Here is a 14,553-nt window from a genome sequence, read left to right on the forward strand (position 1 = left end):
GAGACCAGCTATAGATCTCTTAGCCACTGGGGTAAACTCAAAATTGCCAGTTTTTTTGTTCCCTAGATCCCAGAGACAGCCCGAGATTTCTGGATGCTTTCTCTTTCAGATGGAATCGAGGTCTTCATTATGCGTTCCCTCCTCTTCTGCTAATACCGAGGGTGGTACAGAAAATCATACAGGACAGTACTTCAGTCATACTAGTAACACCCTACTGGCCAAAGAGCTGGTTCCCAATCTTGTGGAACCTTGCCAGCGAGGATCCTTGGATTCTACCAAAGAGACGAGAGATCCTTCACCAAGGTCCGATTCTACACCCAGACCCGGACTTCCTCAACCTAGCAGCCTGGATCCTGAGACCCAAATTCTAAAGCATCAGGGACTATCGGATGCAGTAATTTCAACCCTAAAAGCTTCCAGAAAGAAAGTCACCTTTTCAATATACCTGAAGATTTGGAAACTGTTCTGCTCGTGGTCTGGTTCGCCCTCGCCAAATACCTCAGCTCCAAACATCCAAATGATTCTGGACTTTTTACAAAAAGGATTTGACATGGGATTGAGACCATCCACACTCAAGGTACAGGTATCAGCCCTCAGTTGCTTTTACAACACCGAACTGGCGAACCATAGGTAGATAAGGCGATTCATGAAGGCGATAACGAGGTTACGTCCGACTCTAAGGTCTCAGGTCCCTACCTGGGATTTGAATATTGTCCTTAGGGGACTATCACATCCTCCATTTGAGCCTCTGAGTGACTGCTCTTTGAAACTAAAATCCTAGAAAACTGCATTCCTAGTTGCCATCACCTCAGCCAGAAGAATCAGTGAGCTACAAGCACTATTAATTAGAGAACCCTACCTACAGGTCCTGGACGATAGGATAATTCTAAAACTAGATCCGTGTTTTCTACCGAAAGTAGTCTCGAAGTTTCATAAAGACCAGGAGATCACTCTACCTTCATTGTTTAACAACCCATCTAATGATTGGGAATCTACCCTTCATTCGCTTGATGTTAGACGGGCAGTCCTTGATTACTTAGAGACCACAAAAGACTTTAGGAAGTCAGACTGCCTCTTTTATCCAGTTTGGAGGAAGAAACAAGGGTCAGAAAGTTTCCAAGTCCTCCATTGCCAGATAGATTAAAGCTACCATTGCTTCTTGTTATTCCTTACAGAATCTTTCTTGCCCTGATAATATCAGAGCTCACTGTACTATGGCAATGTCGTCTTCTCAAGCAGAAAGAGCGGGTGTCTCCCTTGAGGAGATCTGTAAGGCAGCCACTTGGTCCAGCATCCATACCTTCGCCAAGCATTATAGATTTGACCTTTTCAAAAAGACTGATATGTCTTTTGGACAAAAAGTCCTTCAGTCTCTGTCCCCCCCCTTAAATTCATATTTGATATACCTCCTTGTGTGGCCATCGTGGTGATGCTATGGAAAGCTGGAATTAGTACTTACCGGTAATTCATTTTCCATGAGATCACCACGACGGCCCGTATTTCCCTCCCTGTTCGTTACTTGGGGGCTGATATGAAGAAATATCTTCTCCTATTTATTTATTTTTTTCACGTGTGTATCCACCACCCTTTACTCTGGTATTTTGGAAGCACTGGTGTTTGGTGGTGGGAGGGGGGTATTTAAACCTTTCTCCGCGCACCCCGTCAAGGTTTCTCAATGTAGCACGGGACTTAACGCTAACCTACCTATCCCATATGGGTAGGTACTGATAGGAGCATAAGGTCCGACACAGCCAGCACACATACAATGGGATTAGGGGGGAGGCTGTGAGTCCCACCTATGACTATGTGATTTTGCTATTCTTCTTCCTGCCACACGCTGCTCTGTGACCCAACGCACAGAGCGTGAGGTCACAACACACCAACGTCATCACGCTGTTCACAGCACTGTGAGCATTCAAGGACTAGGAAGCGGTGAGTACAGAGCCCAGGGAGCGCTCCATTCACCAGTTCCAGTTCCTCCTGTACTAATTAGCGCTTCCATAAACAACTCTTTCTTTAAGCTCTATATGATTATTGCAGTCTACCAATTATTCCAGATATTTTGTACTGATATATGAAAAAAGCCATAATCTGTAATTACTTGGTCCAGTAAGAACTTTGTAGCATTGGAATTACACAATAATACTTTCATTTGTTTCCTACAGGAGGAATAGTTGAGGAAGATGCATCCGAATATCCATCCACTCATACTAAAGAAGAATCATTTTCATGTAATGAAGAAAATCTCTTGGACTCTCTTACATATAACCCTTATGCTCATATTAAGGCTGGATCATGTAGTGGAGAAAATCTTCCAGGTTGCACCTATAGAGATTGTTTGCCACATCAATATTGTAATGAAGAATCCCCCCCATTTGAAAAAAACTTTTCTAAAAATGACAACTTTAGATCCACAGATCATGTACAATGTAACAGTTTTCAAATCAAGGAGGAACCTTTCATATTGTTAGAAGAAACCTGTACTGATATAACTATACCTATAGATCATGCCGAGCAAGATTCAGAATCTCCACATTCGGAGCTGTCAGCCTCATGCATAAGTGTCAAAGATGGTGCTCAACACTATTACTCTGCTTATCTTAAGGAGGAATCCCTCTCACATGGTGAAGGTGATACAGGAGACAATGGCATTTCTCAGCCCACAGGTCACACATGGGAAGATAAATTTAAATTAAAGGAAGAATCAATGTCATGTAGTGAAGGCATTATAGCAGACAATGGTATTTGTAAACCTACAGATCAAATGCAAGAAGATCCATCTTGTATTAAGGAGGTTTTGAATGGAGCCCTGCAAGGTGGTAAACCTTATATATGTTCAGAATGTGGCAAATGTTTTTCTATGGAATGTCGCTTACTTACCCATCAAAAAATCCACAAAACTGTGAGAATGCATTCATGTAATCGATGTGAGAAATCTTTTAAAAGAAGGTCACATCTTATTCAGCATGAAGATATGCATTCGGGAGACAAGCCATATTGCTGCTCTGAATGTGGAAAATGCTTTGTGTATAACTCCAATCTGCTTAGACATAAGAGAATTCACATTGGGGAGAAGCCATATTCATGCCTTGTCTGTGGAAAGTCTTTTGTCAGAAACGCAAGTCTTCTTGAACATCAGAAAATTCATACTGGAGAGAGGCCGTACTCCTGCCAGGAATGTGGGAAAAGTTTTCTTACCAATGCCCATCTGATACAGCACCAGATGACACACACAGGAGAGAAACCGTATTCATGTTTGGACTGTGGGAAAAGTTTTATTAAGAGCTCCAATCTTATTGTGCATCGCAGGGTTCACACAGGAGAAAAACCTTATTTCTGTTCAGTATGCGGGAAGTGTTTTGCCAGCAGCTCCCATCTCGTTGAACATCAGAGGACTCATACAGGGGAGAAACCATATTGTTGTTCAGACTGTGGGAAATACTTTGCATTCCGCTCAAGTCTTGTTCAGCATCAGAGAACCCACACAGGAGAAAAACCATATACCTGTTCATACTGTGGGAAATGTTTTTCACAAAGCTCGCAATTTGTCATTCACCTGAAGACTCACACAGGAGACAGGCCATTCTCCTGCTCAGAATGTGGAAAGCGCTTTATCACTAACACAAGTCTTGCCCAACACCAGAGAAACCACACAGGGGACAAACCGTTTTCTTGCTCAGAATGTGGGAAATGTTTTCTTTGTAATTCAAGCCTGGTCATTCACCAGAGAACCCACACAGGGGAGAAACCATATTCCTGTCCAGAGTGTAATAAAAGTTTTTGCAGTAATTCACAACTTGTCAAGCACCAGAAAACTCACACAGGAGAGAGACCATATACCTGCCCAGAGTGTGAGAAGTGTTTTATGAGAAACTCTGATCTTTCTGTTCACATGAGAAGTCATACAGGAGAGAGGCCATATTCTTGTTCTCATTGTGGGAAACGATTTGCAAATAGTTCTGTGTTTGCCATACATCAAAGGATTCATACAGGAGAGAAGCCGTTCTCCTGTTCTGACTGTGGAAAATGTTTTATTAGAAATTCAGATCTTGTAATACATAGACGACGACACACTGGAGAGAAGCCTTATTTGTGCACACAGTGTGGCAGTAGCTTTGTGAGCAAAAGTGCTTTATCATCACATGATAAGACTCATAAATGACTCCTACCATTTCTGAGTATAAATGTGACAGTTGAAAATAAACGTATCTAAACATAATGGGGCCTGGCTTGAAAAGAATCCTTTCAGAGTTTTGACTGTACTTCCCACTTCCATCATTTTAAAACGACAAACCTAGATAACTATAAACAAAGGCATATATCATGTGTGGAACCATAATCAAAAATGTAAAAATCAGCGGCTCACCCTAATACTGAATGGACAGGGTGCACACCTCTCGGTCCACCCAGACCGCACAGGAAAAGAGTATATGGTAAAAGAATGAGGGGCACTCCGTATAAGGGAACAGGAGACAGTGGTTCACAATAAAATTTATTATACTACCACATATATTCACTATATATAAAAACAATAAAATGAATGATATAGCAAATTAGATCAGGATCCTTATCAATACTAAAATGTCCAGAAAGTCCATAGGACAACACACATCCGGTGTAAAATCGCCACAGATGGTATGGGCAGACTATCGTATCAAGGAATCTTTTTCAAATATATCACTTGGGGATATCAAGCTTCCACAAAGTCCCATATATAACGTCCGATTACGGACAGATCAGGTCAGGCATAAAACACAAGAGTTCTCTTTTCTGATGAGACAGCCAGAATATCTTACCCTCTGTATGTCCGCACCACCGGTATGGGGACTCGAAGTAATGGCTGGATGATGTAAACGCGGCGTCCCACGTGGTACGAGTCTGACGTGAGACGTCACGTCAGACTCGTACCACGTGGGACGCCGCGTTTACATCATCCAGCCATTACCTCGAGTCCCCATACCGGTGGTGCGGACATACAGAGGGTAAGATATTCTGGCTGTGAATATATGTGGTAGTATAATAAATTTTATTGTGAACCACTGTCTCCTGTTCCCTTATACGGAGTGCCCCTCATTCTTTTACCATGTGTGGAACCATGCCAACTAACTAAACCCACTAAATAGAACCACACATGTAATGTAGAAAAATATCTTTATTACACATAATTATTTAAAAAAATATATTGCACAGAAAATATGCAATGTAAAATCAGCGGGTAAGAGCTATAGAACAAGTGTTTAAACTATAAGATATAGTGCAATCAGTGATTGGAGAGAACTAATTACTGTTGAGTGATCCCAGCTGGGTAATGGGTTTATACTGTTGGTAGCAACTCGGTGATCTCATTCTCTTGGATAAAGCTAAGGCGAAACGTACGTCAGGGAGTCGTCCCCCTTCTCCCTCCCACGGATACCAGGGTCAGTATATTGTCAGTCTGTGTTGGCTAGTGTTTGTCCATTTCACTCTGACTGCTGTTAGTTACACTTACCAGGATTCCCCTTAGTTGGAGCCACAGAGTTTGGACCATATTTATGGGGGAACCTGGGTGTGCTCTGGCCATGTGAGATGAGTATTGGACTCTCTCTTTCTGAACCGGCCATAGATGATTGCACTATATCTTATAGTTTAAGCACTTTATTATGTGTTATTCATTGATGTGCATGTATCATCTGTATATGTATAATAGACCTATCATTTGTGGGGGATTCTTGCTCTATAGCTCTATTGTATATTTTCTGTGCTATATTTAGTTGATATTATTATGTGTAATAGATATTGTTCTAAATTACATGTGTGATTCCATCATTTTAACCTGTATATGAAACATTGTTTAAAGGGAACATGTTATTTACACATGCTGTTGAGCTGAGCAGATTGATATATAAATTAGTATTGATTGATATTTAAATTAATGAAATACAATTTGCCATATTTTCGGACTATAGGAGGAACTTTTCCCTCCAAAAGTGAGGGAAAAGTGGCAATGCGTCTTATAGTCTGAATGCTGATGACTGCTTCCATTATGGAAGTGGGCATCAGCATGCTGTAGGTGTGGGGAGGGAAACACTGCACTGGCTCTACTCGCCCTCCCTGATCTTCTTCAGGGCCCCGTTCTTCAGTGTGTCCTGACTGTATACATCGTCCGTGCGTAGTGCACATGAAGTTTGGGGGTCTGACGAAAACAATTTATTTTCCTATTTTCCTCCTCCAAATTTTAGGTGCGTGTTAGTCTGAAAAATGCTATATATATTTTTGGCATCTGAATCCGTATATAAATCTGCTCAGCTCCTCATGCTGCCTGCAGATTACTTTGCATTTCTATGGTGCCGGTCTCCTTTTAAAAAGTAACCATTTCATTTTTTCCATAAATCAATAATATAAGTGAGCTTCTGCTGCTTTTAGTCCAGCAAAACTTCTTTATTGCTGCCCTCCATGCCGCTGGAATGGACCCTGTTATTACTCATGTAAACAGAATGCCTGACTGAAAAATCAACTGGATGATAAATGTTGTGCAAGGATAGACAGTTGTCTGTCTAACTCTATACCAATTATTGGTTGACTTACACTGAGAGAAATTTTCACATCTGAATCGTGCTCACATCTTAGGCATCGGCCCTTTTCAATCATGTCAGAAAGTGTTGAAACCATAGATACATTAGTACATTTTGGCCTCTGTGTCTAAAATAGGCCACATCCTCTTTTGGCCACAATTTATTTTATTTTTTTCCCGCATTCCAAGAGCGATAACCTCTTTAACCAGTTCCCGACTGCACATAGACTATAAATGTCCTTGCAGTTGGGACTGATCTCTGAATGGATGTACTGAAATGTCTATTCACAAATTGTAGCTGCACGTCAGTCATGGAGCAGGGCACCCCAAAGAGAAGGCAGGGATGGCTCCACACTGTCTGTCTTCTGGATCGCTGTATGCTCAGAGCTGAACGAGCACTGTGTATATAGATCAGGAAGCGCTGTTCCAACACCAGCTGTCTGCCTCAAGACCTCAGGAGCTGCAGGGTCTTCCTGTACAGCCTCCCTGTGGGCTGTATTCCCCCTGTATCTGATGCTAACATGTCAGCCCTAGTTACAGGAAAAATCTGAAATAGAAAAAATAAAGGAATCTTAAATGTCCTCCAAAGGTCTTGTGTGACCTTATGAAGGACACAAAGTGTAAAATAAAAAAAGTACCCCAAAATGGTAACAATGAAAACCATGACTAGAAAAATAAAAATAAAATAGTATTGAAAGGGAATGGCCACACAAAACATGATTTAAAAAAGAAATTCTCTATAACTATAACATGATCTACCCTATTAGGTAAATGCCATAAAAAACTTTTTTAGGTGTAACATATTTATAAATTTTTGATCATTTTCATGTCACTTTTTATATTTAAACTAAAACCCAAAATCCTGCAGTTTTTGCACTGGCCACTGTGTCTAATAATTGACGCTCCTGTACAGATCACTTTACTGCAGTTGATATGTTATTCTAATCCTGCCTGTAATGATATCAACTCTGTGTATAGATAAGCCAGGATCCACTATTCATAATAGGTGATTTGTCAAATGTTATCTATTCTTTCCTTGTACAATGACCTCAGCACAGGTCACAGAGCATGCCTAGAAAACTGTCCCATAGAAGTCAATAGGACCCTATTGACTTGCATAAGAAAATTGCTTTACGGCCATAGACACAATGGACAGGCTTTTTAGCCATAAAGCAATTTTTTTTAATGCTGTGTAAATGCTGTTAAAAACAGCTTAGGCAAGATGGCTGCGCCATAAAAATGTTCATGAAATAAAATTAAATAAATCTACAATTGAAAAATAAAAACAGATTAGAATAAAATATGTGCTACTATCTGATTTTTAACTGCCAGATAAAATGTTTGGTGACACATTTCTTTTTAACATCACCTCCTAAAATACATAATACCAGGTCAAAAAGTCTTATGTACCCCAAAATGGTATTGATTAAAAAGTACAGTCTGTCCTGCAAAAGACATGCCCTCAGACATCTACACTGGTAGAAAAATAAAAAAAAGGTCATCTGTGTTAGTATATGGCAATGCAAAATATAATAGATTTTTAATTTAAAAAAAGTGATTTTATTATGCAAAAGTAATAAAACATGAACAAAACGATATACATTTGGTATCGCCATAATCATATTAATCTGCAGAATAAAGTTATCATACCATATATAGCACATGGTGGACTCCATAAATAGAAAACACTGACAGAATTCTAATTTTTGTCCACCACATGTCCCCCAAAGTATTAAAAGTAATCAGATAGACAAATGCATCTCAAAATGGTGCCAATAAAAACTTGAGCCCTCACACAACTCAGTGAACAAAAAAAATAAGGTTATGGTCCTTAAAATTAATTTAAGCAAATTCCATGCTAGAAAATCCAGATGCTGCTACTTCCCTTCTGAGCCCCGGCGTATCCCCAAACACCAGTTTACAACCACCACTGGGGTGTTTCTGCAATCAGGAGAAAATGGGTAAGAAATTGTGGGGTGATATTCTCCTTTTATCGCTTGTGAAAATAGCTGGGATCCCCACTAATCATGATGACGGGGGGGGGGGCGGGCCGGCCGTACCGTACCCCCTGCAGGACCCTTGCTGCTCCACTGAAATGACCAGAGCGGCTGGTTGCACATGTGCCTGGCTGCTCCATTCATTTCTATGGGAGTTCTGGAGATAGCCGAGGAGAGAGCTCTGGAAAAATCCAATTACCGGTAAGTGTAATGGTAATTTTTCTCTTCCCCCACGACAGCACCACAGAGAGATTACATGGAACACCTTCCTAAGGGTGGGTAACCACTTCCAAGAACTTTTTCCCAAAAAGAAGATCAGACACCGAATTAAGCTGTAATCTATAGTAAAGGTAAAAAGTAGATGGAGAGGACCATGTAGCCGCTCTACAAATCTGCTCAATGGACACATTAGCCCTCTCTGCCCAAGAAGTAGAGATTGCCCGAGTGGAATGGGCTTTTAGAGATGTAGAGAGAAAGTGCATCCCGAAAGGGAATATGCCAGAGAGATCACTGTTTTAATCCATCTTCCAATGGAGCTCTTAAATGCAGTCTTGCTTTTATTGCCACCTGAGAAGGGGACAAATAAGGCTGAGGATTTCCTCCATTCTTTTGTTACCTCAAGATAACGTATTAAAATCCTCCTTACATAAAGTTTTCTCTCTATCACTTCTGGGTTCATCAAAAAAGGACAGAAGGATAATTTCCTGAAGCCTATTGGACCTAGATGGAACCTTTTGGCAAACATTTTTAATCTGGGTTAATTATCACTCTATCGCCCAGGATAGTCATAAAGGGAGGTATGATCGAGAGAGCCTGCATCTCACCAACCCTTCTAGCCGATGTCAAAGCTGCTAATAGGACTAACTTTAATGTAAGCATCTTAATAGAACAAGACGGGGGCGCATGCGCGGGTCTCGCGAGGAGGACATGCTTCCGTGAGCTCCGCTCCACTTATCGTTTTCTCCCTAATCTAAGCGCCTTTTACTGGGCTCCAATCAGCCTCAAAACCGATGCAGGGATCCCCGAAGATGACCCGCACTAAAGGGAGATCGAAAATTCCGGGCACTCCGGTCCCGTCGCAAACTTTACCGGAGTTATTCAGACAGACCAGGCAAACTGTCATGGCGGACACTCCATCTGAGCCTGCTAGCCCGACCTCATCGGACGGTGGCGGACCCGCTCCGGACACAGCTGCTCCTAATACAGGTCAGAACGATCTATACAAGAACATCGCAGCCCTGTTTAAAACGGAGCTATCTCAGGCGGTTTCTGAGTTTTCCCGCCAAATCCAAGATTTGGGAAATAGAGTCTCTGACTTGGAGACACGAATGGATGATATGTCCGATGCATTGGACCGTGATAAAGAGGATATTACCGCCCATGATGCTCACTTGATAGAGTTAGAGCTCAAACTTGAAGACCTCGAGAATCGGTCTCGGCGGGGAAACCTGAGGGTCAGGGGCCTTCCTGAATCCTTCACTGATCTACAGGATACCCTCACCACACTGTTTGCGGCCTTGCTACCACAGACAGAACTTAATCTCCTGAAAATGGACAGAGTCCACAGGGCTTTGGGGAAGCCTCGCAGTCCGGATCTCCCTAGAGATGTCATACTCAAGTTCCATCATCCGGAATCAAGAGATAAAATCCTGGCTGCAGCAAGGGACCTCCCTGAGTTACCTGGTCTCCCAGCTTCGGTCCATCTCTATGCAGACTTGGCTCCTTCTACGCTTCGCAGACGCCGTGAGATGAGACCAGTCACACAGTCCCTGCAGAAAGCCCACATTCGATACAGGTGGGGGTTCCCCTTTAACCTATCGTTCCAGCTAAATTCCCGGCTTCACACTGTCCATTCACCGGCCGAGGGACTGGAAGTCCTGCAACGAGCAGGGATCCCCTGCGAACCTCAAGCTCATCGTCCTTCGTCCCCGAAACCTCAGAGGCCGGCAAGGGTCTGGACCAAAGTCCCTGCTACACCGAATGGATCCAGCAGATCAAGAAATACCTGAACTCTTCATATCGGGACAGTAGCAGGTTCCTGTTCCTTGGTTTGAGATATTATGGGGTTTCTCTGTTGTTACCTGCCTCTATGTTATGCGAGGCCAACCCTTCTAATTCAGGGGTTCGATAAGGTGGATTTTCATGTTGCCCCTGTTTATGGGTTATTGTGAGAGAGTACTGCTGGTCGGAATCGGGCTAGCCCTCTACTCGCTTTTCCCACTTATGATTACTTTTAATTATGAGCTTACCAGCTCTCAATTTTGTTATGATAAGTTAATGTTTAACTGTTTATTTCTTTGTTTCTTGGAGACATGGCATAAGGATTTGTATTGTAAGGCTCGAGGGGGAGGTGCTGCTGGGATGATGTTGGCCCTGGAGGCGGTTGGCGTCTGGTTTTCTCCCCAAACTAATAGCAAGATTCTGAACCACCATCATGTGTAAGGTACTCACGCATAATGTGAGGGGTCTAAACTCCCCCCGAAAGAGAAGGACAGCTTTCTCCGTTTATATTAAACACAAGCCCGACGTCATCTGCCTTCAGGAGACTCATTTCACCACCACATCCCATCCTAAGTACTTTCACTCGCAATATTCCACTTTCCACTCTTCCGCATTCACCTCAAAATGTAGAGGAGTAGTGACACTACTGAGGAACTCCTTCCCGTTTACAGTATCCCAGACGTGCGTTGACCCAGAGGGGAGATACGTGATCATATTGGGGACTTACAGGGATGAGTCTCTTTGTTTAGTTAACTCATATGCTCCTAACGAGGATCCCATTTCCTTTTTTGAGAAGGTTGGAGAAGTCATTGATTCTCTTACATTCCATAAATTGGTGTGGTGTGGGGACTTTAATTTTACTATACATCCTGTGCTAGATCGCTCCTCCCCCCCCTCTACTCCACGGTCAGCGTCATTGACAAATAGGATCCAGCGAGTACTCCAGTCCTTATCTATAGCTGACACCTGGAGAGAGCATAATGGGTCCCAGAGAAGTTATACCTTCTATTCATCGGCCCACAGAGTGTATTCCCGCTTAGACATGATTTTGTCTTCCGCTTCTCTCCTCCCACATTTATCATACTCCCGACATGTGGTCTCTTCCTGGTCGGACCATGACATGGTAATCTCGGATTTTGCGGCCCCACAGATTGGTCCTAACCCGTTTCACTGGAGGCTAAACGAATCTCTCCTGACTCATACGGCTCAATTTACTCAATTGCAGGATGAGCTCACACAGTTCTTAGCTGAGAACGTCTCACCTGATATCAACCCTATGACACTTTGGCTAACGCATAAAGCCTTTATGAGGGGTAGGTTGATAAGTTTGGCCTCCAGGAGAAAGAGAGAACGTACCCAAGCTCAAGCTGGGCTGGAAGCCAAATTGAACAGACTGGTCTGGGCTCATCAGAGATCACCGTCTCTTTATTTGCTTAAGGCAATTAAAGACGCTAAGCTACAACTTAACATGATACTCACAAATAATACAGAAAAAGCCCTTAGATGGACGAACTCTTTCTACTATAGGTACGCCAATAAGCCGGATAAACTATTAGCTAGCCAACTTAAAAGTAAACAGAGGATCAATCACGTTTTTAAAATTAGGACGAGATCAGGCCACACCTCCTCCAATCCTGACACTATCTATGCTGCTTTTCAGGAATTTTATGCACTCCTCTACTCGGCTCCCCTAGGAGACGCTACCCCCCAGATACATGAGTTCCTGTCATCGGCTCAACTCCCTGTCTTATCCCCAGAGTCCCAAACAGAACTCAATAAACAGGTTTCGGCGGAAGAAGTGGAATACGTTATTAACTCCTTAAAGTTAGGGAAAGCCCCAGGCCCTGATGGCTACTCAGCCTTATATTATAAAAAATTCGCCCCTCTGCTTATCCCACATATAACCAATTATTGTAACTACTTGATGCAAGGTTCTGTCCCTCCTGAAGAATTTTTGAAGGCCTCTATCACAGTGATCCCTAAGCCCAACAAGGACCCCTTGCTCACATCCAACTACAGGCCGATTTCTTTGTTGAACATCGACAACAAACTTTTTACCGCTATATTGGCTGGGAGACTTAATAGACTCCTTCCAAGTCTCATCCATAGAGACCAAGTCGGGTTCATACCTGGCAGGGAAGCTCCTGATAACATAAGGAAACTATTTAATATAATCCATGACTCGAATAAATCTAAAACCCCGCTAGCTTTACTGGCTCTAGATATTGAAAAGGCTTTCGATTCTGTCACATGGACGTACCTTTACAGTGCCCTATCGAAAATGGGTATTAAGGGTCCATTTCTAGCTGCAGTCCGAGCTCTCTATTCTAAACCGGAGGCTTACCTTAAATTACCCTCTACTAGGGCGTCCTGTATCCCTATCAGACGAGGCACGCGGCAGGGATGCCCGTTGTCCCCAGCCCTATTCGCCCTGGCTATCGAGCCCCTAGCTGCTCAAATACGATCTCACCCTGATATTAAAGGGCTGACGATTGGGGGGGCAGAGTACAAACTCAACCTCTTTGCGGATGATCTCCTGTTAACCATAACCAACCCCATTATCTCCTTCCCTTCCCTAATGAAACTCCTGGAGTCCTTCACCAAAGCATCTGGTCTATCCATAAACCATGCCAAGTCTGAAATGCTTCTCTGTAACACTTCCTCCTCTATCAGGTCATTACTTACTCAAAAGTTCCCATTCCAACTTAGGCCCCAATATATCCCCTATCTGGGGGTACTGTTACCTAAGACACTGGACACAACCTACAGGGTTAACTATTTACCCATGTATAAAAAGATACGACAGGACCTGGTGACTTGGCAATCCTTACCGGTGTCATGGGTGGGCAGGATCAACATTGTCAGGATGGTTGTTCTCCCGAGACTCCTGTATTTATTTAGGGCCCTGCCTATCCCAGTACAAGTGCGGGACCTGAGAGCAGTCCAGAAGGACATAATGAAGTTTATATGGGCTAACAAACGTCCCCGTATATCTAAGTCGGTAATGTGCAGACATAGGTCCCAAGGGGGTCTCTCAGTACCGGACCTGGTTAAATATTATCAAGCCGCTAGACTGGCTCAAATGTTTTTGACCCATTTAAATCCCCAGGACCACCCTTTATGGATTCCACTTGAGAGCTCTTTCCTATCTCCCTATACATGGAAAGCCTTGATCTGGAGCTTGGCACCTGTTCCTCAAGTGGTCCGTAATAAATCCCCTCTGACATACTATGCACTGATTCTTTGGAGGTCAGTTAGGTTTAAATTTGGTTTGCAATCCAAGCCCTCACCCTTATTATGTGTTGCAGGTAATCCTGCCTTCCTCCCAGGTCTACAAGGACACAAACTCAAATGGTGGTCAGATAACAATCTGTGTACTCTCCATAGGTTTCTTGTGGGTGGTAAATTGATATCCCTTTCAGACTTCAAAGAAAAATACTCACCTCCGGTGGGAGAATATTTCCTCATGAACCAGGTATTTTCTTTCCTCAGGTCTACTCAGATACCCGACCGCAAAGTAGAATTCTCCCCTTTTGAGCGTTCTATTAATTTCTCGCTATATAGGCAAGGTCTCCTGTCGAGAATGTATGAAGCTCTGAATTCTGTCCCCGGAGACCACAAATTGGCATATATGAGAGCTTGGGAGGGAGATTTGCAGCAAGAATTTTCTCCTTCTAGATGGTCCCAGCGCTTGTTAACCCTTACGAAGGGATCCTGGCAGGCTACTTTGGCAGAAACCTCCATAAAAGTTCTACACAGAACCTATTTGGTCCCTACGAGGCTGCATGCCATATATCCCGAAATATCCCCTATGTGTTTCAGGGGCTGTAATGAGGACGGGACCATGCTACACACATGGTGGACATGCCCGGTAGTTAAACGGTTCTGGACCCGAATAACAAACCTGATCTCTGAGGTCCTAAATTGCAACTATCCCCTTACATTGCCATTTTGCATTTTGGGAGATAAGCCTCATTGGCTAACCTTTGTCAGATTTAAGCTGTC

General features: G+C 43.0%; 1 protein-coding gene across 3 annotated transcripts in view; it reads left to right on the forward strand.

The window, feature by feature from the left end:
• Positions 1-4,205, forward strand: part of LOC122941323 (zinc finger protein 883-like) — a 56,489-nt gene extending 52,284 nt beyond the window's left edge. For all 3 annotated transcript variants that reach the window (XM_044298452.1, XM_044298453.1, XM_044298451.1), the window contains one exon: positions 2,166-4,205. In XM_044298452.1, coding sequence (XP_044154387.1) covers positions 2,166-4,162 — 1,997 coding nt within the window. In that variant the 3' untranslated portion in view covers positions 4,163-4,205. The remainder of the gene's footprint in view (positions 1-2,165) is intronic.
• Positions 4,206-14,553: the final 10,348 nt, after the last annotated feature.

This window comes from Bufo gargarizans, chromosome 6 (genome assembly GCF_014858855.1).
Source record: "Bufo gargarizans isolate SCDJY-AF-19 chromosome 6, ASM1485885v1, whole genome shotgun sequence".
Taxonomy (NCBI): Eukaryota; Metazoa; Chordata; class Amphibia; order Anura; family Bufonidae; genus Bufo; species Bufo gargarizans.